Source organism: Haliaeetus albicilla, chromosome 20, assembly GCF_947461875.1.
Source record: "Haliaeetus albicilla chromosome 20, bHalAlb1.1, whole genome shotgun sequence".
In the NCBI taxonomy this organism is placed as follows: domain Eukaryota; kingdom Metazoa; phylum Chordata; class Aves; order Accipitriformes; family Accipitridae; genus Haliaeetus; species Haliaeetus albicilla.
In genome coordinates this window covers 28,047,502-28,069,245 of record NC_091502.1, presented here as the reverse complement: position 1 = coordinate 28,069,245, position 21,744 = coordinate 28,047,502, and the positions used below count along the sequence as shown (strand labels likewise).

General features: G+C 64.2%; 3 protein-coding genes across 6 annotated transcripts; 2 read left to right on the top strand and 1 right to left on the bottom strand.

The window, feature by feature from the left end:
* Positions 1 to 5,589: 5,589 nt before the first annotated feature.
* Positions 5,590 to 6,842, bottom strand: TIMM10B (translocase of inner mitochondrial membrane 10B). Its single transcript, XM_069808781.1, has 3 exons — positions 6,667 to 6,842; positions 6,415 to 6,510; positions 5,590 to 6,313 (listed from the first exon to the last, which is right to left on the bottom strand). Exons 1-3 carry the CDS (start codon positions 6,703 to 6,705, stop codon positions 6,038 to 6,040), a joined length of 411 nt encoding a protein of 136 aa, XP_069664882.1. The 5' UTR covers positions 6,706 to 6,842; the 3' UTR covers positions 5,590 to 6,037.
* A 57-nt stretch (positions 6,843 to 6,899) lies between these two features.
* Positions 6,900 to 14,371, top strand: ARFIP2 (ARF interacting protein 2). 3 transcript variants are annotated; one of them, XM_069808779.1, is made up of 9 exons: positions 6,900 to 7,031; positions 8,033 to 8,140; positions 8,326 to 8,434; positions 10,057 to 10,167; positions 11,155 to 11,270; positions 11,520 to 11,741; positions 12,069 to 12,226; positions 12,336 to 12,510; positions 12,856 to 14,371. In XM_069808779.1, exons 2-9 carry the CDS (start codon positions 8,042 to 8,044, stop codon positions 13,009 to 13,011), a joined length of 1,146 nt encoding a protein of 381 aa, XP_069664880.1. In that variant the 5' UTR covers positions 6,900 to 7,031; positions 8,033 to 8,041; the 3' UTR covers positions 13,012 to 14,371. The 3 variants fall into 3 exon arrangements, with proteins under 3 accessions (XP_069664880.1, XP_069664878.1, XP_069664879.1); XM_069808777.1 differs by lacking the exon at positions 6,900 to 7,031 and adding an exon at positions 7,280 to 7,620; XM_069808778.1 differs by lacking the exons at positions 6,900 to 7,031; positions 10,057 to 10,167 and adding an exon at positions 7,292 to 7,620.
* A 1,167-nt stretch (positions 14,372 to 15,538) lies between these two features.
* Positions 15,539 to 19,742, top strand: LOC138690216 (FH2 domain-containing protein 1-like). 2 transcript variants are annotated; one of them, XM_069808776.1, is made up of 10 exons: positions 15,539 to 15,802; positions 15,887 to 15,948; positions 16,429 to 16,531; positions 16,603 to 16,688; positions 16,780 to 16,880; positions 16,963 to 17,033; positions 17,124 to 17,231; positions 18,372 to 18,442; positions 18,614 to 18,890; positions 18,981 to 19,742. In XM_069808776.1, exons 1-10 carry the CDS (start codon positions 15,545 to 15,547, stop codon positions 19,626 to 19,628), a joined length of 1,785 nt encoding a protein of 594 aa, XP_069664877.1. In that variant the 5' UTR covers positions 15,539 to 15,544; the 3' UTR covers positions 19,629 to 19,742. The 2 variants fall into 2 exon arrangements, with proteins under 2 accessions (XP_069664877.1, XP_069664876.1); XM_069808775.1 differs by having other exon boundaries at positions 17,991 to 18,442.
* The last annotated feature ends 2,002 nt before the right edge of the window (positions 19,743 to 21,744 follow it).

Below are 21,744 nucleotides of genomic sequence, written 5' to 3'. Positions count from 1 at the left end.
CCCCCAAGTCCCTTTCCACAGAGCTGCTCCCCAGCTGGCTAGATCCCAGCCTGTGCTGCACTCCTGGATTATGTTTTCCCAGGTGCCAGACCTTACACTTGTCCTTATTGAACTTCAGAAGGTTCTTGTTAGCCCACTCTTCCAGCCTATCCAGGTCTTCCTGCAGGGTGGCTCTCCCTTCTGAAGTATCCACTTCCCCACTCATTTTGGTATCATCAGCAAACTTCTTCAGGGTACACTTGATCCCATCAACCAGATCACTTATGAAAGTATTTTTTTTATATATGGAAGCAATTAGGAACCCTCTTCAGCACCCCTTGGAAGAACACCTGGTTATCCATATGATGAATGGTCCATAAAACTGGCATGCTATGCTCTTTGTGTAAGAGTCCTGGTCTATATACTTCTATCCTGATAGAGAAACATCTCCAGTAACATAACATCCAATAAATGAGGCTCTAAAAGGTTTTACTGTCAGGACAAGTGGCATGAGATGTGTAGCATCGGGCAGAGCAATGAGCAGGGAGAAGAGGACCTGTGCTGACAGCTTTGCAGGTCCCTGACTGCATTGTACATGTCAGAGCTGATTCCACACCGGGGGCACACTAGGAATCAGATCCAACACCGCTGAGATCCTCGTAGCCATGTCTTGGCAGCAGGGCTGAAAGCTGCCCAGCACCATGTCAGGCCATGGGCAGTGTCTGTGACACTGGCTGTACTGCAGGTGGGGACAGCACGGGAGACCTATCTCGGCTTCAGTGGGAACCACTGCAGTCTGGGGAGGCTCAGACTGCGGGAGCTGGACAGCAGAGGAGAAAAACAACCAGGAGAAAAGTAACGCCAAACAGCAGGACTGACAGCAGTTCTGCCGTGTGATGGCTAGCCTGGGGAGGCAAATGAGCAGCCCTCTGGGAAGAGGAATTTCTGGCACCTGGAGCTGCTCCGTGCAAGCCTGGAACCTGTAAAGATGACAGATACCCCGAGGGTCCTGTCCTCTGTCGCTGCCAGACATCAAGCAGCCAGGTTACAGCAAGGATTCTCACATCAGTCTCCCCATGTGTGGCTTCACACTCACCTGCTTATGCACACAGACAGACCTGCCAAGACTTTCTGCCTATAATCTGATTAGGAGCAATAACATGGATTAAAATAAGTGCATGTGTGTGAGGAAAATGACGTAACTGCTGTTAAGGACACCAGCATTTCTTTTACAGCTGACAGCTCGGCACCATGCGTCTGTCAGAGGTGTCTTGGGACCGCGCCCTCCGGGGAAGGGAACTGGGTGTTTGCTGCAAATATCAGCTTGCCATATGTAGGAGAAACACTGTCTCATAATGGGAGGGCTTAGTTTGGGAGATGGATGCTGAAGCCACTAGGTAGCCCAAAGTAAATCACTGGAGTGCCTGGAACATTCTAATCCATAAATTTTAGCACAAAGGGTGCTGCAGACAAATCTTTGAGCAAGACTAGCTGACGGCCGGGCGGCTGTGGGGCCAGCGTCTGTGCTCCGCTGCATTGCACAGCAGTGAGCAGAGGACAGTCGCAGCCAGCAACAGGTGTAGCTGATGCTGCAAAAATGTTCATTTCCCACAGCTGAGGAAAGCCCACATTAAACTCGGTCAGGAGGAAATTTTCAGACAGAAGCAGCTTGTGAGATCTTTTCCACTTTCTTCGGCTGTGAAGCTGTCGGTTCTTGGCAAGCAAGAAAGGACAAGAAATTTAGAAGGATGTTAAGTATTTGCTAGAACATAACACTTTGAAATCAACAGACCTAAATAACTTGCATTACGCAAAGCAGCTTTTGTTAAAGCCGTATTCTGAGACAGACTGAAAGAGCAACTACTGCCCCACTCAGCAACCGCTCTTGGTCAGACCAGGATCCAGTACAGGAATGGAGCAAGCATCTTTTCCCACCAAGGATGCACAGCCTGCTCACTTGCTCCAGCCCTCTGACCACCCTTGCTGCCACTCCCTGGACCTTTTCCAGTTTGAGAAGAGGACCATAAGGAGGTTCTCTTTTGTCCTCCACTATTACTTTCACTCCTTTTCCTAGCACTTGATTTGCTTTTTGACCATCCCTGAGAACTGAACTGCCATTTGCATAGAAACAGCTGTCATCCCCTGGAGATCTGACCCCTGAGTGGCAGTGGCCAGCTCAGAACTCATCACTTCACAGGCAAAATGTGAAATGGGTGCCCCTTTCCATTTATTTACACTGAGTTTATCCTGCCCCTGTATCACACAGTACTGCGATGTCCTGCTGCAGCTCCTCAGAGCTTAATTAGCTGTGTTAGTTAGCTCAGTGCTGTGAATAGACTTTCTCGCCTCCCTCTCTGCCACAGTGCATCCAGATCGCTTGTGCACAGGCTGACCAGCAGTGGTCCCCGCAGGGGTCTCTGTGGGACTTCCCTGGCGACCTCCTTCCGCAGGGAAAAACAACCTTCTCCCCTGCTCCTGTTCTTTACTCGGTCACTTCCCAACAAAGGACCTGCCCCCTTTCTCCATGGCACCAGTCGCTCCTCGGCAACCTTTGCCGAGGGACCTCGCCAAGGCAAGGAAGATGTTCTGCCAGGCACCCTGTGCCTACACCACGCAGCTGCTTCAGGGACCTCTCCTGGCTCCCTGCTGGCAGCCAGACTGAACCTCCCTGGTAACACTGCTCACAGCTGGCCACTGCCACAGCACAGCTGGATTTGCCATCTAAGGACGTATGGCAAGAAAGGCCCTGGAAAAATATCAGAGGGGCTGCTCTTACGTGACAAATCTTCAACGGGCTTCAGTTTTCAGCATCTGCAACAGCTTAGTCCCTTAAACGTGGCAGATGGGAGATCCATGTTAACTATGAGCCAAAGAGGAACTGCACTACAGAGTTCCCTTCCCCTTCCCTTCCTCCAGCTCCTGCATGCTGGTAAATGCAAGGGCAGACGATGCACGGTGCCAAGAGCTTGCAAGTATTTGAAAGAGATGATAAACAAAACGAAACAAATGGCCCGAGTTCCCTCTTTTTTGTCAAATCCATCTGTTGTCACACAAAGCCATCCCAGCAGCTTCTCCTGACCCCAACTGACTCAGAGCAGTGCTACGGTGTGAAGCAGCTGTGGGCTGTGCCAGCACAGGGTGCAGCCGCCAGCAGGAGCAGCCGTCGGCATGTGGGTTCAGCAGGAGACAGACGCCAGTGCGGGTTTTGCATCGTTGTGGTAAGAGGTAAACCAATACTGGGTCACTGAGAATTCAGAAAAATGCGCCAAAGTTTACTTAATCGTAGCCAGAACTAGAGCCTGACATCAAACGTATGTTAAGCTTATGCTCTTTTATTTCTATTGTATAAATGTTTCCAGTCTCTGCAATACGAAACCCAAAAGCTCACTGCACCAGAAGCAAGCATGCTGCTTTCACGTGAGCCCGTCTCTTGCCTATGTCAGCTCCGGGCCGGCCAAAGCCGGGATGCGCCATGCCCTGTGCTGCCCAGCAGTGCCCGAACTGGTGGCACTGAGTCGGGGGCTCCGCGGCAGCACCACACCCCAGAAGTGATGGCTGCTGTGCACTGGATCCTGCACCAGGGGAAGCGCTGGTGAGGCCACATCTGGGCCCCACGTGGGGCTGCAGCCCCTGGCCCATGCTGGCGGTGAGCCCCTTAGCAGCAGCTCCGCCGTGGCAGCCCCGCAGCCCCCAGCCATGGCAGGGGGTCCCAGTGTGCGGTGAGCAGTGTCACCAGCCTCCGTGGGCTGGGCTGCCGGACCCAGGGAGAGGAAGGCAAAGATGTCTCAGCCGGTGGCTGTCCCTCGGGGAGGTGGCGGTGCCAGCTGGCTTCCAGCCCGAGCAGCCTGTGTGGGGCCAGAGCAGAGCGGGGCCTGGGGCACCTCCCGGGCAGAGCGCCAGTGCGGGCACCCAGCGCCCACGCTCCACCGGCATCCATCAATCCTCGCCAGCAAGACAGGAGCCGGAGCGGCAGCATGTGCCAGTCAGGTGTGGGGCAAGGCTGGATGTTTACGTGGTTGCCAGCAGAGGCAACACCTTGCGCACTCCATGCCTGTCACCATTGCAAATGAGTGGTTTGGGCCACTTAAAGAATCATCGTCAAGGGTATTAGCAAAAGTGATGCAATAGGAGTTTATAAAAGCGCGACTTCACAAAGTTGGATGGCAAGGTTCGCTCTATTACTTAACACGTGGATGAAGTGTACAAAGGCAGTCAAGTTGGAATCAAACTAGAATGATTTATGCAGAGACCGAAGACACAAAAGGGTAGGGGAAGCCCCTCCCACTGAGTCACAAGGTTCAGGGAAGACCCCCTTGCTTTCTAAACTCCTGAAGGACCTTAGGTGTGGCTGGATCCACTCCTAGCCCCAGACTTGGGCAACGGTTTATGTTTTAAGGGATTATATGTGTGCAGCAGCAGCCATCTAAGATTCATCCACAGCTTAAGGAGGATCACAAGATTTAGCAGCACTTAATCCTTGACTGATTTAACATTTACAAAGTGATTCAATAGTATTTACTACAATCACAACAGTGACTTAATTATAGATTCGAAAGGGCAATATTTATACTATACCTACTATTGGATACCCAGGTCAATTCACACACGCACGCAGACAGACACTAAGAGATAGATATAGATATATACAAACAGAGGTATACCTGTTAAAAATTACCCTTTCATTCAGTGAAACATTCACATCAAATGCCTCATTATTTCTCAGCAGGCAAAGGGTTGAGCTTCAACGGGCAAAGGGTATCAGCCCAGGTCCCGTTGTCAGCTTTCAGCAACGGTCCTCCGATTTTTGCAAACTGGAGAGTCCACGAGCTCCAAGAAGCATCCCCCTCAGTGGGAGATGCTGGTCACAGCCCGCTGCAGTCCAGGAGAGCTCAAAGGGCCTCACTTGGGACCACTGTTTATCAGTTTGTGAGATGACTGGCTTTGGTCAGTGTAATTCCATTCTAGCCATTAATTCTTGTCAGGCAATGACAAAAGTGAGTCACAACGCAGGCAGCAGGAGTCTCAGGTACAGATCCAGGCAACAGGAGCCCAAGGTGCAGTTGGGGGGTGCCTAATTGTCCTGACTCACTGTACTGTAGTTGGGATAAGGAAGTACCAGACTGTCCCAACTCGCTGCACAAGAACATGACATTGGCTGGTCCTGACGTTGCAGCGTGGCCCGGGGGGCTGCACCACCGCACCAACACTGCTGGCATGCCCTGCACCACCCGGGAAAGCACTTGGCCTCAGTGGCTGGACCTGGCAAGCCCCAACCCACCACAGCCTTGAAATGACCCCACTCTGAAGCCCACTGGGTTCAGCTGCCTCCACCACCTCCTTGCTGTACCCAGGGCCAGACCTGTCTGTGCTCCACGAGGATAGTTCTGCTGCCTCACTGAGGAAGGGCTCGTACCCACAGAGCCATACCCTGCAGCCTGTTCTGATGCCAACAGCCAAAGTGGGGAAGGACTCCAAAAGGGCTCCCAGAACGAGCAACACCAACCCTGCGCCCCAGGGACAGCAGCCCTTGCCCCCATGGGGTGCACCATCCAGGAGGGACCAGCGGGGCCATGGCTCTACTCACCCTCACGACACATTAACAGCAAAACGTTAATGAAAAAATGTTTTATTAGCACTAGGAAACCATTTCCTTGCAATACTAGTGCCCCAGGTCTGGAGCAGGAAAACCCAGCACAGGAGCTGTTAGGACACAGTTCAGGAGGGAACTCCCCTGGCTGGAAGGGCAGACACTGCCATTTCTTTTTTGGTGCCCTCTGCACCCCCCACCAGCCCCAGCTGGCACAGAACAGGCTTGGCCACTGCCAGGAGGCTCTCAATGCTGATGCCCTAGAGGACGCAGACGCTCAAGGCCAGGTCTGGGCGCAGAGTGGATCTGCGGCTCCGGCCCAGGGCTGCCGGCAGCACGCGGAGGCCCAGACCGCACCACAGCACCGAGACGTTACTTCTCCCGCCGGTAACGCGGGGCCTGGCTCCGTCCTGTCGCCACCTGGCCCACTGCTGCCGTCGTCGGCAGGTGCAACCCAGGATGACAGCTGTGCTACGTGCCAGCACCCGGAGCCCCTTGCGAGGGTCCGCTGGGGCCCGGAGCTGCCAGCGGGTCAGGAGCGGTTCCTGGTCCCCCAGCCCCTGGCAGGGCAGGCATCGCCACCGCCGCCGGTCCCTCCGTGGCGGAGATCTGGGACGCCTGGGCTGCGCTGGCCTCATAGTCGGAAGCGCGGCGCTGCACGAGGGAGGGCATCAGCGCCACGTAGGCGCGCATCAAGCGGTGGTTGGCGTGGACCAGCTTGCCGGCACAGCTCTCAAGGCACGTCTCCTGTGGGACGGGGAGGATCAGAGCGGCGAGGGGGCCTCCAGGCAGGGCCTGCCCGCCGGACCGTGGGCTCTGGCCGCCCCCGGACAGCCCCGGGGCCTCACCTCGCGCCCGGTGAGCAGGCGGTAGTTGAGGTTGGAGACGCAGTGGCGGAAGCAGAGCTCGGTCATCCGGTTGTAGACCAGCAGGAAGTCCCGCAGCTGGAAGAGAGGCGGCACCGGCACACGCTCACCCCAGGACCCCCGCCAACCCGGCCCCCCTCCCCGCAGCGCCCAGGCCCCCACCAGCCCAGCCGGCCCGACCCCCCCCGGGCCCTCAGCCGAGCCCCCGCCAGCCCCGGCCCCGGCCGCCCTCACGCTGCGGAGCTGCTGCTGGTGCTCGGCGCCTGGCTCCATGCCCGGGGGGGGGAGGGGTGAGTCTGCCCGGCCCTGCCGCCCTCGGCGGGGCCGCGCCACCCCGGGCCGCCGGGGCTCCGAGGCGGCGCTTCCCGGCGGGAAGGGCTCTTCCGCCCCGCTTCCGCCCGGCGCCACCGCCCACCGGTGACGCTACGTCCGGCCCGTCTCCCGGCGGCCCCTGCTGGCGGCGGTGACGCGGCTTCCGGCGCGTCCCGGGCCGAGGCGGAGCGGGGCTCCCGAGCTGTGGGTGGGGGGCCGGGCCGGGGGCACCGGTGGAGGAAGCGGGGCCGCCGGGTGCCCGGGAGGGCGGGCGGGTGCCCGGGCAGGTGAGCCCGGCCTGCGGGGTAGGGGGGGCCGCCGGGGGCCGGGCGCTCCCCGGGCTGCCCGCCGTCTCCCAGCGGAGAGCCCTTGGGCGACCGCCGGCCCCGTCTCCTCCCGTGCGCTCATCTCCCCGCGCCGGGGCCGGGGAACGGGGGGGGGGGGGAGCTGTTGCGGGGGCGGTTCCCCAGGCGCGGGGGCTGCCGCGGGGGGAGCCGCGTTGTCGGCACGCAGGCCTTGTCCCCTCCAGGCAGGGTAGGGCCCTCTCCCGGGGGTCCGGCCGCCGTCGGGGCTGCGGCCCCGCCAGGGCAGGCGGCTAACGGCCCCTCTGGTGTGCCCGGAGCCACCTGCCTGGGAATGTGCTTGGACCGGTCTGGGTGCAGCGGGGCCCTCGCTGCTGCTCCTCCCTCCGGTGCGCAGCCTGGCTTGCCGACGTGGCTCTTGGCTCCCTTTTCCCGGGCTCTGGGCCAGGAGCTGCTCTGCTGCAAAGCCCCGGTTGTCCCGGGGCATGGTCTGCCACCCAGCCGGGACAGACGGACCGCTGCTGCGCCCCGGAGATCCGTGAGGGGCGGGGGAGAACCATTTCTTCTCCAAAACGTGCAAGCCGTGGGCTGAAGGGGCGGGAGGGAACGCGCCAGCCGTGCTCCAGTACCGTGAGCCAGAGCTGGGGCTGGCTCCTCTGGGACATGTGGCTCTGCCAGGAGCGTTTTCGGAGCCAGGAGGCTGCAGGCAGGGCCGGGGTGGCGTGTCCCGAGAGAATGCCATGCTGTGCAGTGGCCGCAGAGGCTGCTCAGTGCATGCGGCTGCCAGCGTGGGTCCAGCTGCCTGCTGTCCTCCGCCTGCTCCCTGGCCATCGGGAGCTCAGCCCAGGCCTTGGCCCCATGGGCTCCTGGCCTGGGAAGCCTGGGATTTCCCTGGCTGGGTGAAGCCCCGGGACCCCAGCCGCACGGGGATGGTGTCTGTCTCTGCCTGGTCCCCAGGCTCCAGTAGAGCGTCTGTGTCCTTGCAGGCCCTGAGGATGTCAGACGGGATCATGAGCAAGGCCGCCACCATGGAGATCCCCATCAGCAGCAACGGGGACACGGGCAGCCTGCCAGAGGATGACGGCTTGGAGCAGGTTTGTGGCTGGGGCCGGGTGGGGACGTGCCGGACGCTGGGATGTTGTTTTTTGGGCTGTGTGGGGTGGGCAGGGCAGGGCCGTGCCACTCTGCCCCAGGCCCTCTGCTTCAGGGCCGGGCCATCCTCTCAGCCGTGCGTCCCGGCTCTGCGCCTCAGCTGCCTGTGCTCCTCCCTCTGCTCCAGGACCTGCAGCAGGTGATGGTATCGGGGCCCAACCTCAATGAAACCAGCATCGTCTCTGGCGGCTACGGGGGTACGGCTGAAGGCATCATCCCCACCAGCACCATCAAAGGTAGGCTGGACCGTGGCACAGGCTTGTGCAGATGGGGCTGGGGCAGTGGGGGAAAGCTGGGGCTGCCTGCCAAGGGCAGTGCTGCTCCTCACATGACGGCAGAGGTGGGATGGAGAGGCTCCGTCATGGGAAGGAGGCCACAGCTCGCCTCACCACCCTCTTGTTCCCTGTCGAGCTGTGGGAGCCTGTGGGGAGGGAGGTGTGCTGCTTGAGCCCCAGGGCCCAGGAGCCTGGTCCCTCTGTTGGGGCACAGCCTGTGGTGGTGCCAGGCAGGGAGGGCTGACCCCCGGCCGGGCCTTGTGGAGGGTCTTGTGCACAGGCAGAAGCTCTGTCTTGAGCCTCAACCATGCGGTACAATGCCTCCTCCCCGGGATGGCGGCTCCTTCCCGTGCAAGGCGGCTCCTTCCCTTTCTTCCCTGGTGGGCTTGGGCTCTACTGATGGGCTGGTGGAGCCTGGCTGCCTGGGACTGGAGGGGCTGCCACCCCCTAACCCCCCTCCTCTGGTGCTCCCTGAATGCCATAACTAACAGGGAGGCTGCATGGGGTGCCATGGGAAGGCTGGGCCCTGGGTGCTCCCCTCTCTTGCAGGTGTGGGGCCTCCTGCTGGGGAGGGCCCGGCCGGTCGTGTGGGGGACCCCGGGGCCACAGGTAGTGGCTTGTGGTGCCTGGGCTTTACAGCGTACTGAGGCACAGCAGCTCTCAGGCTCTTCCTCCAGTGGTGAGGAAAGACTCCAGTGTCCCACCTCTTCTCTGGTCCTGGGGAGCTCTGGGGATGCGCCGGTGCCGGTGGTTGCGTCGGGGATGGCCTGCCCGTGGTGGGACAGGACAGGGCGGCTCTGAGCCCTACTGTCTCCGCTCATTTCCTTTTCTTGTTGCTCAGGCTGGTCCTGGGGTTGCGGGTGCTCCTGGTGGCAAGGCCCAGCTGCGAGCGTCCTGCCTGCCAGGCAGCGGTGTGAGCAAGAGTGCCACAGCCCCAGGGCCCTGCTGCTACCCACACCCCCCAGGGAGGTCTGCCCAGGCATGGGGCAGCGGTGGCCCAGTGGGTCCACGGTGAGCGTTGGTGGTACTGGGCTGGGCCAGGCCAAGTTGGCACTGCCGAGGCAGCTCTGGCGCAGCTGTGTCTCTCGCCCTCTGTCCCTCATGGTCCTATTTCACACGAGTCTCTGTCCCCTGACTTGCCCCAGTGGGCTCTTCCGCAGCGGACAGCTGCTCCGTGCTGTGCTAGGCTTGAGTGAGTGGATTTGCACAGGCAGAGAGGACGTGTGCGTTTGCTCGCAGCCTGCTGTGCCGAAGAGCAGCACAAGCGGGTGGCAGAAGAAGATGTGTGCTGTGGTTGCTGTTACTCTTTGTCTGTCACGCTGGGCCTGTCCAGCTCTCGGCTCACGGGGCACGGTGACCCCAGTTGATGGGACAGAAGGAGTGGGGAGGGAGCACCTGGTGCGGGAGGTATCCGTCTGTCAGCCAGCTGTGTCTTGTGATTTCACGTCGCACTCATCTGCTCCCCTTGCTCTCCCCTGCTGCCATCCCGCCTGCACACTCATCCTCTGTCCTGGCTGTTCCTGCCCCCGTGCCCGACACACCGCCCCATCTCTTCTTGCCCCTCTCTGCTCAACACCTGCCAGCCCCTCCATTTCCAGGCTGTCTTGTCCAACCTCACCCACCCCGAGGACCATCTGTCTCCCCCAGTGCATCTGCCGCCAGCAGGATGGCCAACCAGGCTGGTGCTTCAGCAGGTACTGTGGCCACCCAGCCCCTGGCTGGCGCTCTGCGGCCCCCCCCGCCTGAGCTTGGGCCCCTCACCCCAGGTTAGGGTGCCTGGTTAGTGCTGGGGTCCCTCAGAGCACAGAGACTTGGCTGCAGCCCCACATAGCCACCAGTGTGCAGGCAGGCAAGCCCGCTGCTGTGGGAGGAAGACCAGCACTCGCCTCCCCCAGCAGCCACAGCAAGGTCTGGGTCTGGGGGGAGAGGACGGTGCTGCCAGGGCACCGGGCGGCTCAAAGGTGAGATGCAGATGGTGCCTGGCTGTGCGAGGAGCCCCCAGGGGTTGCCTCCCCCAGGCGCTGCCAGTTACCTCCTCTCTCCTCTGGCCCGCTTGGTGAGGAGAGGGGTCAGGCAGGACACTGCTCTGGGCTGAGAGGAGCACGGTGCAGCACGAAAGGCGCTGGGGCCCCGTCTGCAAGAGCAGGGGTGGCTGGGCTGGTGATGAGGTAGGCTGGGGTCAGTGCCTTCTCCTGTGGGGTCAGCTGCCACTGCTGCCAGCACCCTGCGTGGGACCCCTCTGGAAGGGCTCATAGGAGCAGGTTCCCTGCTGTGTGCACGAGGTGTCGCTTCGTGACGCCTGCAAGCCAATTAGGCACGCAGCAGTGCAAGATGGGCTGAAGCCCATTAACGCTGCCAGCTTGTACCCTTGCTGCTGGTGGGGGAGAGCTGTTCCGGACTGGGGCCTGAGTGGGGCGAGGTGCCCAGTGCTGCGCCACAGCAGGTGCAGTGGCAGCTTCCCAGGCAGGGCTGGGTACTGCCTGGACCACAAACCTGTTGTGCATGGGCTTTGAACCCCAGTGCAGCCCTGTGGCAGTCCTGCACTCCTCCCAGTGCCCTGAGCCCTCTGGGTGCAGCCGCGGTGAAGGCACTGTTGGTTTCGAGTGAGCAGCCTGGCCTGTGCCCTCACGGGTGCTGCTGCCCTGCTGAGCTGATCCCATGTGGGGCTGTGTCTGTTCCAGGCTCTGGGCTGCACCAGCCCCACCCCAGCCCAGCCGTCGGAGGAGAGGAAGTTGTCCGTGGCATCGCCGTGGAGAAGTTTGACATTGTCAAGAAATGGGGTATCAACACGTACAAGGTGAGCTGCTTCCCGGGACCATCAGGATGGCCTGGCACGCTGCCGGGGCCACCGCGCAGCAGGCTGAGGAGGGTTGGGCCAGCCCCTGCACTAGGGGCGAAGGAGCAGTGGGAGGTGGAGGATGCATCTGGGGATCTCCCTGCAGAATTTGTGGGGACGGCTGTGCTGCAGCTGCCTGCAACAGCAAGGAGCCCTTCCCGTTGGCCAGGGACCTGGGGCCTCCTGATGCCTTCCTCCCTCACCCTGCAGTGTACCAAGCAGCTGATCTCGGAGCGGTTTGGCCGGGGCTCCCGCACAGTGGACCTCGAGCTGGAGACACAGATTGAGCTGCTCCGGGAGACAAAGCGCAAGTACGAGTGTGTGCTGCAGCTCGCACGGGCTCTCACCAACCACTTCTACAGCCTGGTGCAAACACAGCATGCCCTGGGGGATGCCTTTGCGGACCTCAGCCAGAAGTCTCCTGAGCTGCAGGTATGCCCACGGGGAGGTGGCACCTGCCTTGCCTCTGCCTGTGCTGCAGCCCCTCGTGCCTGGGGAGGAGACCTAGAGACCCAAATCAACCTTGGGCTCTGCAGCATGGGGGGGCAGCTCTCTGCTCCACAGCACCCCAGGTGCTTGAGGAGAAGCAGGAGGAGGCTGGGGATAACAGTGCTCAGTGAAGGCTGCGTGGCAGGGGAGAGCGTGAAGGGCTGTGTCCCAGCACCTCCTTGGAGCACCCAAGGCCAGGCTGATTCTGGGCGTGTGGGAGGAGAGAGGGGGCCTTGCTGGTATGGACCCTGACTTGTCCTCCTCTCCCAGGAGGAGTTTGGTTACAATGCAGAAACACAGAAACTACTCTGCAAGAATGGAGAAACACTACTGGGGGCTGTCAACTTCTTTGTCTCCAGCATCAACACGCTGGTGAACAAGACCATGGAGGACACACTCATGACGGTCAAACAGTACGAGACAGCCAGGTAGAACGGCAGCATGGCCCGCGGGCCGGGTTCCTGATGGGTGCCGGGCGTCCCCGGGGGGGAATTGCGGAGCCGCAGTGTAGCTCCGACACTGGCTGTCCCTGCACAGGCTGGAGTACGATGCATACCGCACAGACCTGGAGGAGCTGAGCATGGGCCCTCGGGATGCTAGCACCCTGTGCCGGCTGGACGCAGCCCAGAGCCAGTTCCAGAGCCACAAGGACAAGTATGAAAAGCTGCGTGCTGATGTGGCCATCAAGCTCAAGTTCTTGGAGGAGAACAAGGTGGGGAGGGCCGTGGGGCGCAGATTGGGGGTCTGCCGTGCACGTGTTGTGTCCCTTGGCCGTGCTGCCTTGCAGCCGCCTGCCTGACATCTCTCTTTGGGTGGACAGCACCTGTGAACGGGGAAGGGCAGGGGAGCGCCCATCTCTGCCCACCTCTCGCTGTCATGGCTCCTGCCTCATGGCCTTCTCCTGGCTTTCAGGGCTAGCTTTTGGGAGCTGCTGGCAGCAGCTCCAACCTCCCCCTCCTGCACTGGGTGGGCGCCGTGTCTCTGCTCCCTGCCCTTTCTCTGGGTGCTGGGCAGAGGAGCTGGCTTGCTGCAGGCTGACCCCTCCTGCTCTTCCCAGATCAAGGTGATGCACAAGCAGCTACTGCTCTTCCACAACGCCATCTCTGCCTACTTCGCTGGGAACCAGCAGCAGTTGGAGCAGACCCTCAAGCAGTTCAACATCAAGCTGAAGACCCCCGGTGCTGAGAAGCCCTCCTGGCTGGAGGAGCAGTGAGCCGCCCCCTCTGCCCCCCGCGTGCTCTGGCTGGGGGCACTATGGACCTGAATTCCAACCTCTGCCCGCTGGCGCGGGGCTGGGCCGCGTGCTCACAGAGTGAGCAGGGGACGCGGCCTGGGCCCTGCTGCAGCTGGGCTTTGCCCACTGGGCATGGGGGGGCCTGGTTTGGGGGGGGAGTGGGAGGCTTCAAGCGGGGCCCTGGTCCTGCCTGGGGAGAGGAGCCCGGAGAGGCTGGGGCTCCCCCGTCCCGCGTCTCCCCCTTGGGGCAGAGCCCAGCCCTGCCCAGCTCATCCATGCTCCCTTAGCATGGACCCCCGGCACGACAGCCGGGAGCCCTCCCTGCCTCCTGGCACCCTGGGGGGGGCAGCAGACCCCTCCCAGCAGACCCCACCGCATGCCTTGGGTGGGGTGGGACACTCCACAGCTCTCCCTCTGCCTCCCCTGGGACAGGATGGGAGCGTGCCCCCCCCCCCAGGCCTCCTCCATGGGGCTCCCCACTCCCTGGGGCCCAGCCCAGGAATACCCCTGCCCTGCGGCAGAAGTGTTCGTTTCCAAATGAAGACGAAGCTATGGAGGGATGGCACCCGGACAGCCGGGTCCCCTCCCTGGCCTGGGGGGGCTTGTGGCTTCCCAGCCCCCGTGGCTGGCAGCAGGGGCTCCTGCCTTCTCTCCCAGCTTTGGGGTTGCTCCGTCTCCCTCCTGGCTGATCCCTGGTGTTTCCCAGGTAGCTGCTCTTGCACTCCCTCCCCAGCCGAACTGGGGCCCGCCCCCCCCCCCCCTCCCCCAGCCTCACACTACACTCCCCCATGCACAGGGTGAGCCATGCTGGCTGCTTCCAGGGCTGCGCTTGCCCGGTCTGGTGGGGGGCCCATCCTGGGGGCTGGGGGGGACCCCGCGCACTGCTGCTAGCGAAGTGTGGGCAGGCAGGTGCTGGGCAGATGCGGGTCCTCTCACCACCCTGATGCTTGGGCCCTGTTGGGGCCACCAGGCTGCAGGGACTTCAACCAAGGACCAAATGCTGGCCGCGTCCCAGGCAGGTGCATGTGCATGTCTGTCTGTGTGTGCTGAGGGTGTGTGTGCCGAGGGTGCGTGTGCCATGCACGGTGGGGCCAGGGCCTCGGCCAGCGTCCCAGGGGCCAGAGCTCTGTCCTGCTCCAGCTGAGTGTTGCTTCCAGCCCTGGCCACAGGCAGCACTTGGGCACTTTCTCCTGAGACAAAACAGTTTGTTTTTCTTGCTAATTTAATCCCTGGTAATTTAATGTCTGGATCTGACACCCCCCCCTTTCCTGGTGAAGGTCTGACCCCCTCTTCCCTCCCAACTTCTGTAAGACTCCAGAATAAAGCGGTACGGATCGCTTGTGTGTGCAGAGCGTTGGGCAGGGCCCCCCCCCCCCCCGGGCTGGAGGCTGCCCCTGCCGCAGGCTGCCATCCCCTGCCACTGCCCTCCCCCGGGCCAGAGCCAGGAGGGTCTGGGGAGGCAGCAGAGCTGCCCTGCGGGGTGGGGCACGCTGCCCAGTGCTCTCCCAGCCTGGCTGCAGGGGCTGTGCACCCCTGCCTGGGCTGCTGGCACTGAAGCAAGGGGCCAGGGTCGCTCTGTGCCGGGAGCTGGCAGCTGGAGGATTGAGTGGTGATTGGGATCACTTGATCCTACTTGTTCTTGGCCTTGCCTAGATCAGCAACTGTGTGGGAATGTCTCTCAGGGGGCTCGGGGCTCTGCCAGCCCTGCGGTGGGATCGTGGCTGCCTGGGGCCAGCAGGAGACCATGAGACGGGCCCCAAACCGTCCCCAAAAGAGACAGCGATGCCCTGTGCTGTGGCCCGGCATCGGGTTTAGACAAGCAGCTGCTATTGGGAGAGCCTGGCTGTGGGATGCTGGAGCTTGAGGAGGGCACTGGGCCAGGGCAGGGGGGGAAATTGCCTCCGGGGGGGGGGCTGCAGGTGCCCTGGCCCCTGGCTCAGGAGGGCGGGAGAGGGCTCTGGGGGAGACCCCTGCTCATCCTAAGGTCTTCCCTGGGCATCTGCTGCGGTTGGCCGTCGGACTCCTGGGGTGACGGGCCTTCGCTCTGATCCCCCGCAGCCGTTCTCACCCTCCCGAAGCACCAGCAGGGATCGGTACCTGGCTGCCGGGGCAACTCTGCTCCAGCCTGGGATGCGAATAGGGAAGACGCTGGGGAGTCACCCCGGGAGAGGGGGCTCCTTCCTCAGGGACGGACGGGACCGGGGAGCTGTCTGTCACCACAGTCCCACTGGCAGCACCGGGGGCTCGGAGGGTCCCGGGGGCCGCCGCTGGCCGCGGGGCGGGCGCCTGCAGCGGGGCCAGGTTTCCCTTACCCGGGCGCGGCTCCAGCCGGGTGCCGCGGCCCCGAGGAGGGCACCGGGTCGGGTGCCCAGGGCTGGCTCCCCACGTCTGCACCGCGGCCCCGGCGCTCCCCTCCGCCGCCAGCCCGGACGCGGACGGGGCCGGGGCGGGGCCAGGGCGGGCCGAGCTGTCGGAGCCGCGAGGCGGCCGGTGCTCCCGTCCCGTCCCGGCCATGGGCTCCCCGCGCCGCCCCGTGCCGCCGCCGCCCCCCCCGGGGCCGCCTCCCCCGGCGCTGCCCTCCCCTCCGGCGGCCGCGCAGGGCGGGCGGCTGCGGGCACTGCACTGGGAGCCGGTGCCCGCGGCGCGGGTGCGCGGCCGCCGCTCGGTCTGGGTTCGGCGGGCCGCCCCGCCGGCGCTGGACCTGCCGCGCCTCCGGCTGCTCTTCCGAGAGCCCCGCGGGGCCGCCCCGGGGCAGCGCCCGCCGCCCGCGGTGAGAGCCGCGCCCCCTCCCCCCCGTCCTGGCCTAGTCCCCCCCCCCCCGCGGTCCCTGACCGCTTCGTGCCTCCCCCCCCAGGCCGCGCTGCTGGAGCCCAAGCGGAGCCTCGCCCTCGGCGTCTTCCTCAAGCAGGTCAAGCGGTGAGCAGAGCTGCCCCCAGGCACCCCCCGGACACCTGGCCGACACCCCCCCCGGGGGGCACTGTCCCATCCCTCCAGAGAGACACACACCACCCCGGCAACCTGCACCCCCTCCAGAGGGGGGTGCACACATGGAGGGACTCGTGTGTGTGTCCCCGGGTCCAGCCCGTGGGGGGGGGCAGAATGAGAGCTATCCCCAGGGGTCCCGGCATGGGGGATGTTGCGGGTACCTGCTCCCCTCTGGGGTCCCGCACACAAGTGGGGAATAGGGGCTCCGGCTGCCCTGTGCACCCAGGCATGGACGTGGGGGGGTCCCTGCCCCCCACCATGCCCACTGCAGGGGGTCAGGTAGGTGTCTGCCCCCCCTGGGAGGGATGGGGGGGTCTGCTGGCCGCCAGGGGGTTGTTACCCCATCAGGTGGCAGAGCGCTGCCCATGTGGCTGGGCCAGGGGGTCACCCATGTCTGACACGTCCCTCCAGGCCTGTCCGCCAGATCGTGCGGGACATCCAGGAGGGTGTCGGGGCACCCTACGGGGCAGAGAAGCTGCTGGAGCTCTCCCGGATGCTGCCCAGTGCCACAGAGGTGAGGGCTGGGGGGGGGAGGCCCGGGGGGGGGACCCCACGGCCCCTCCTGACACCCCTCTCTGCCCACAGGTGGCCCGGCTGCGGTCCTTCCCTGGCAGCCCCCACCAGCTCGCTGACCCTGAGCTCTTCATGCTGCTTCTGACAGAGGTGCCCAGGTGGGAGCTGGGGGGTCCCCTGCACCTGGGGGGTCCCGTGTGCCAGGGGGTTCCCACGCCCCCACCTGCTCACCCCACACTCGCCCCCCAGCTACACCCAGCGCCTGGAGCTGCTGGTGCTGAAGGAAGACTTCTTCCCCCAGCTCACCACCCTGCGCGGCTCCATCCAGACCCTGACAGATGCTGCTGTTGGTGAGTAACACTGTGGGGTGTGCCAGGACTGTGGCGGGGGCGCACCGTCCCTGTCCCCGCTCACCCCTTGGCCGCTCCCCAGAGCTGCTGGAGTGTGAGGAGCTGCACACCATCCTCCATCTCATCCTGAGCGCTGGCAACTACCTGAACTCGGTGAGCCCATGGCGCAGGGGGCCTGCTGCCCCCCTGCCCCCCACCCCCCCACGCAGCAGGGCCGCAGCGACTCCCCCGCTCCACTCCCAGGGCAGCTATGCTGGCAGCGCCGCCGGCTTCCGCCTCGCCTCGCTCCTGAAGCTGCCCGACACCAAGGCCAACGAGCCAGGCGTGGACCTGCTGCACTTCGTGGCGATGGTGAGCACCGGTGGGGCTTTGGTGTTTGGCCTCCCTGCACTGCTGGGGGCCATGGCCGGATTAATTGTGGGGGGAGCTCGTTCTTGGCAGAGCATTGGGTCCGTGCCTGGAGCGGGCTTTTCCCTGATGGGGATCTGAAACAGAAGGTGTTCCCTGTGCACTCCCTTGCTCCTCTCCCTGGCCCTCAGGTCTGCTCCAGGCATGGCCGCAATGGGCAGGGCCTCGTCCTGGTCCCCTGCCCACTGTCCCCGTGGCAGCATCCGCCGTCCCCGTGGCCCTTCTCTGGGCAGCAGCTGGCACGCGAGTGCCTGGCTCTGTCCTGGGCTGTGGCTGTCAGCCCACACAGGGAGCGTGGCCTGGCCGAGCTGTGCTGCCCTGGGAGGTGCCGGGCTCTGCAGCAGCTCCTCTGCCCACTGGCCGCTGAAGGCCCTGGGCCAGCCTGGCCACATGCGCCTGTTGCCTCCAGCTGGCATGCCACCACTGGGCTGTCCCCGGCTGTCTCCTGCTGCCCGGGAGCCGCGGGGTGCAGCCAGAGTGGGGCTCGCCGGGGGATCCCCATGGCTGCGGGCACCTGCATGTGCCCAGGGAGACCCTGTTCCCTCCCCTACCGTGTGCAAGGTCACTGCCTGTGCTGCCCCGGCAGGCATGCGCCCAGCCCGCATGTGGGGGAGGCTGTTTTCCCTGGCAGACGAGCTCCAGTGCCTTTTTTCCCATGCTCGCCCCTGCTCTGCCTGGTGGCAGCTGCACTAGTGCCCGCAGGGAGCTGGCGCTGCCGCCTGCAGCACGCTCCATCCTCTCCCTTCTGCCCTCCTGCCCTTGGCACCAGCTTGTCCCTCCTCTGCTGGGTCTGGACCTTCCTGTCACCGCTGCCATAGTCCCCCCCAAAGGCCCGTATGCCTTCAAGGACATTTTTGTCCTTCCCAGTCAGTGCGGGTGTTGGTCCAAGTCACTCCCGCAGAGACCTGGCAACACATCTGGCTGGGGACGCATGCCCCGGGCTGGCCCCAGCCCCACCAGGCAAACGGGGAGTTACCTCTGCCGTTCCCCCGAGGTCTGGCTCTCCAGCGTGGGCAGCTCTGCCGGGGCTCTGGGGATGCCCCCGGCCCTGTGGGGGCTGCTCGCTGCCCCTCTCACCCACAGGAGGTGGCCAGAGTGGAGAAGAGCCTGCTGGACTTCCCTGGCAAGCTGCGGCACGTGGGCCCAGCCTCGCGGTAAGGGCATCCCCACGTCCCAGAGCTGAGCGGGGACCCTGCCCCACGGGGTGGCACCTGCTGGGGGTGGGAGTGGAGGGGCAGGAGGGGTCCCAGCCGCAGGCAGCATGGCAGGGAGGGGTGGCAGAGGGGAGGGGAGCGTCGGGATGGGTGACCCGTGTATCCCCACAGGATTGAGGTGGCGGAGGTGGAGGGGGAGCTGCGGCGGCTGGCGGGGCGGCTGGAGGGGGCCCAGAGCCTGGGCGCAGAGGGGCTGGGGCCGCAGCTGCAGCCCTTCTTGCGTGTGGCCGAGGAGGAGCTGCGCGGGGCGTGGGATGCGCTGGAGCGGATGCACCGCGCCGCAGCCACCACCCTTGACTTCTTCTGCGAGGACACGGCGCCTGGCGGCCTGCAGGACCTGTGTGCCATCCTGCACGGCTTCACAGGCCGGCTCCTCACCGCTGCGCAGGTACCAACCCCCACGCCCGATTACGTGTGGGGCCGGTGTCAGCCCTGCCACCCCATGCGTGGCCAGCCCCGACCCGCCTCTGCCCCGCAGGAGAACCAGGTGCGGGAGCAGGCGCAGCACCGGCGGCAGCAGCTGGAGCAGGAGCGGCTGAAGCGTCGTTCCATCGCCACATGCTCCGTGCGGGATGTGGCTCCCCAGGACGTGGGGCTGCGTGGCCCCTTCCCGCTCACACCCCAGCCCGTCCGGCACGGCCTCCACTCCCCGCGCCCCAGCTCTGAGCCCTGCCTGGCCGCCCCGCGGGGGGATGACCCCCTTGCCTCCCCCGGCCCCCCAGGCTGTGGGAGCCCCCGCCTGCCCCCAGCTCTGCAGAGTCCCACCTGGCCGCCCGGAGCCTCCCTGGCCCCACTGCGGCGGCACACGGCCCCAGCGCTGCCGGCCCTGCCCGAGGTGGGGGGCTGCAACCAGCCCTCCCCAGGCGCCCCGGCCAGCAGGCAGGGGGGGCTTTTCGAGTCTGGCCCCAAGCTCTGCCTGCCCGAGCCGCCCCCCCCGGTCGCAGCCTCAGCCCCCGCCAGCCCCGCACCCTTCTTCAGCTTGGCCAGCCTCTTCCAGCGGAGCAGGGCCCAGAGCAGGTCGGTGTGCCCCCAGCCGCCCCCGGCCGCCCCCCCTGAGGGCTCTGCCCTACTCGGCTTCCTCCGGTGCCTGGCGGGTGGAAAGGGGCACGGAGCCCCCCCCAGCTGAGGGGCTGCAGGGCCGGGTCTGCTGGGCCAGGCTCTGGTTTTATCCTTCCTGGTGTCCCTGCTCCTGTCTGGTTTGTTGTGATAATAAAAATCTGAGACTCTCCCCGGCCGCCTGCTCCCCCGGTGGTGGCCACGCTCTGGGTGTGTCCGCCACCCCGTGTTGTCGTCATGCGAGGCCATGGCGGCACCTGGCTGCCTGCGTCAGGCACAGCACAGCACGGTGCTGGCCCAGCTGCCCGGGGTGCCCCGTGGCTGCAGCTCGCCGCTGGCTGCCTCCATGCTGCGGCTTCGTGGCCTTGCCGCAGCACCTGGTGCTGCCACCGTGGCAGCCGCGTCCCCTGCCCGGTGCTGCCCCAGCGCTGGCCCAGGGCCGTGTCCCCACCGAGCGGGCCCTCCGCTGGCCCCATCACTATGCCCTTTGTTGTTGGGCTGGTGCCGGCCGTGCCAGGCGGCGCAGAGGCGGCTGGTGCAGGACCCTGTCCCCCGTGGGAGCTGTGCCCGGGCTGGCCACCCCCCTGCCCCAGCCTGGCCCAGCCATGCTGTGGGGCTGCTCGTGCCCTCCCGTCACCATGGCCCGGCCAGCACTGTCATGGCCCCAGGACCCCGGTGCTGGTCCCTCCTGTCCTGGCAGCCCCTCCCAGGGGGCCATCACGGGGTGTGGGGGGGTGCAACACAGCCTGAAGGGTGACCAGGAAGGGGAAGCAGAGCCAGGTGGGGGCCAGGCTGGCCGGGGACGCTGGAGGTTGCTGGTCCAACCTCCTTCTCGAAGCACGGGCAGCTGTGGGGTCAGACCAGGCTGCTCACAGCCTCATCCAGTAGCATCCTGAAAAGCTCCAAGGAGGGAGGCTGCACAGCCTCTCTCGGCAACCTGCTCCAATACTGGATGGTCCTCACAGGGAAAAAGCTTTCCCCGATGTCCAGCTTGAAGTTCTCATTTCCACCAATGCCTGTAGTCTCTTCTTCTCTTGTTGTGCACCACTGTGTAGAGCCCGGCTCCGTTTCCTCGAGAAGCTCACCATCGGTGCTGGCAGCTTGCTCTTAGGTCTGCAGCCTTCTCCCCTGAAGGCTGAGCAAGCTCCGGTCCCTCAGCAGCTCCTCACAGGGCAGGTACTCCAGCCCCTGACGGGTGCAGTGGCCGCCCCTGAACTCGCCACAGTTTGTCAAGGTCTTTCCTGTACCAGGGGCGCAAAACTAGATGGGGTGTCTAGATGTGGTTTAGCAAGGGCTGAGTAGAGGGGAGGATAATGCCTGCCCTCGACCTCCTGGCTGTGCCCTGTTCGCACAGGCCAGCATGCTGCTGGGCTCTCCTTGCTGCCAGGGTGCACTGTGGCTCATGTCCCGCTTGCTGCCTACCCAGGCCCCCAGGACATTTTCCCTGGAGCTGCTTCCCCAGCCTGGCAGTCCCTGCCTGTGCTGTTGCAGGGGTGCTCTGCTTCCTGGAGCAGGACTTGGCATTTGTCCTTGCTCAGTTTCGTGCGGTTCCTGTTGGCCCACTCCTCCCTCCTGCCCAAGTCCCTGGGGGTGCAGTCCTGCCCTCGAGTATGCCAGCTGCTTCCCCCTCACCAGGCTGGTGTCATTTGTAACCTTGACGAGCGTGCCCTTGGTGCCTGCCCTGGGTCATTGCTGAAGATGTTAAGCAGGAGAGGTCCCCGGGCTGGTCCCTGTGGTGCTCTGCTTGTCACCTGCCTCCAGGCAGAGCACAGCTCGTGAACCACCACCCTCTGAGCCCAAACCTCCAACCTGTTTTTTACCCACCTGGTTGTCCAGCCCTCCAAACAGTAACATCCTGCCCTGGGTACGAGGATGGTGGAAGAAGGTGCCAAAAGCCTCGTTACAGCCATGGCCACTGTCACCAGTGGCCATCACCCGCAGCCCCTGTCGCTGTGCCACGCAGGGCAGACGGGGCGGTCAAGGGTGACTTCACCCCAGTCACCTCCCGGGACCCCACTCGGCCATGGCCATGGTGGTGGTGCCACACTGGTACGGCCCTGCTGGATGGCAATGGTGTGAGGCGGGAATGCTGCCCGGCTGGTTCCTCCATGAGGTTGGGGACAGTCCCCCCCCAGGGCCACTGCACCTGGCCACCCACGGGCAGCGCCCACTCAGGAACCCTGGGA

What these genes read in the sequence shown, in the direction of transcription:
- TIMM10B (XM_069808781.1), bottom strand. Translation starts at nt 6,705, where the DNA reads ATGGAGCCAGGCGCCGAGCACCAGCAGCAGCTCCGCAGC. An exon ending in ACCAGCAGCAGCTCCGCAGC is followed by an intron (nt 6,511 to 6,666) that starts GTGAGGGCGGCC and finishes CCTCTCTTCCAG; the next exon opens with CTGCGGGACTTCCTGCTGGT. An exon ending in GCCTGCTCACCGGGCGCGAG is followed by an intron (nt 6,314 to 6,414) that starts GTGAGGCCCCGG and finishes CCCGTCCCACAG; the next exon opens with GAGACGTGCCTTGAGAGCTG.
- ARFIP2 (XM_069808777.1), top strand. Translation starts at nt 7,381, where the DNA reads ATGTGCTTGGACCGGTCTGGGTGCAGCGGGGCCCTCGCTGCTGCTCCT. An exon ending in GGGGTATCAACACGTACAAG is followed by an intron (nt 11,271 to 11,519) that starts GTGAGCTGCTTC and finishes CTCACCCTGCAG; the next exon opens with TGTACCAAGCAGCTGATCTC. An exon ending in AGAAGTCTCCTGAGCTGCAG is followed by an intron (nt 11,742 to 12,068) that starts GTATGCCCACGG and finishes CTCCTCTCCCAG; the next exon opens with GAGGAGTTTGGTTACAATGC.
- LOC138690216 (XM_069808775.1), top strand. Translation starts at nt 15,545, where the DNA reads ATGGGCTCCCCGCGCCGCCCCGTGCCGCCGCCGCCCCCCCCGGGGCCG. An exon ending in TTCCTCAAGCAGGTCAAGCG is followed by an intron (nt 15,949 to 16,428) that starts GTGAGCAGAGCT and finishes ACGTCCCTCCAG; the next exon opens with GCCTGTCCGCCAGATCGTGC. An exon ending in CTGGCAACTACCTGAACTCG is followed by an intron (nt 17,034 to 17,123) that starts GTGAGCCCATGG and finishes CTCCACTCCCAG; the next exon opens with GGCAGCTATGCTGGCAGCGC.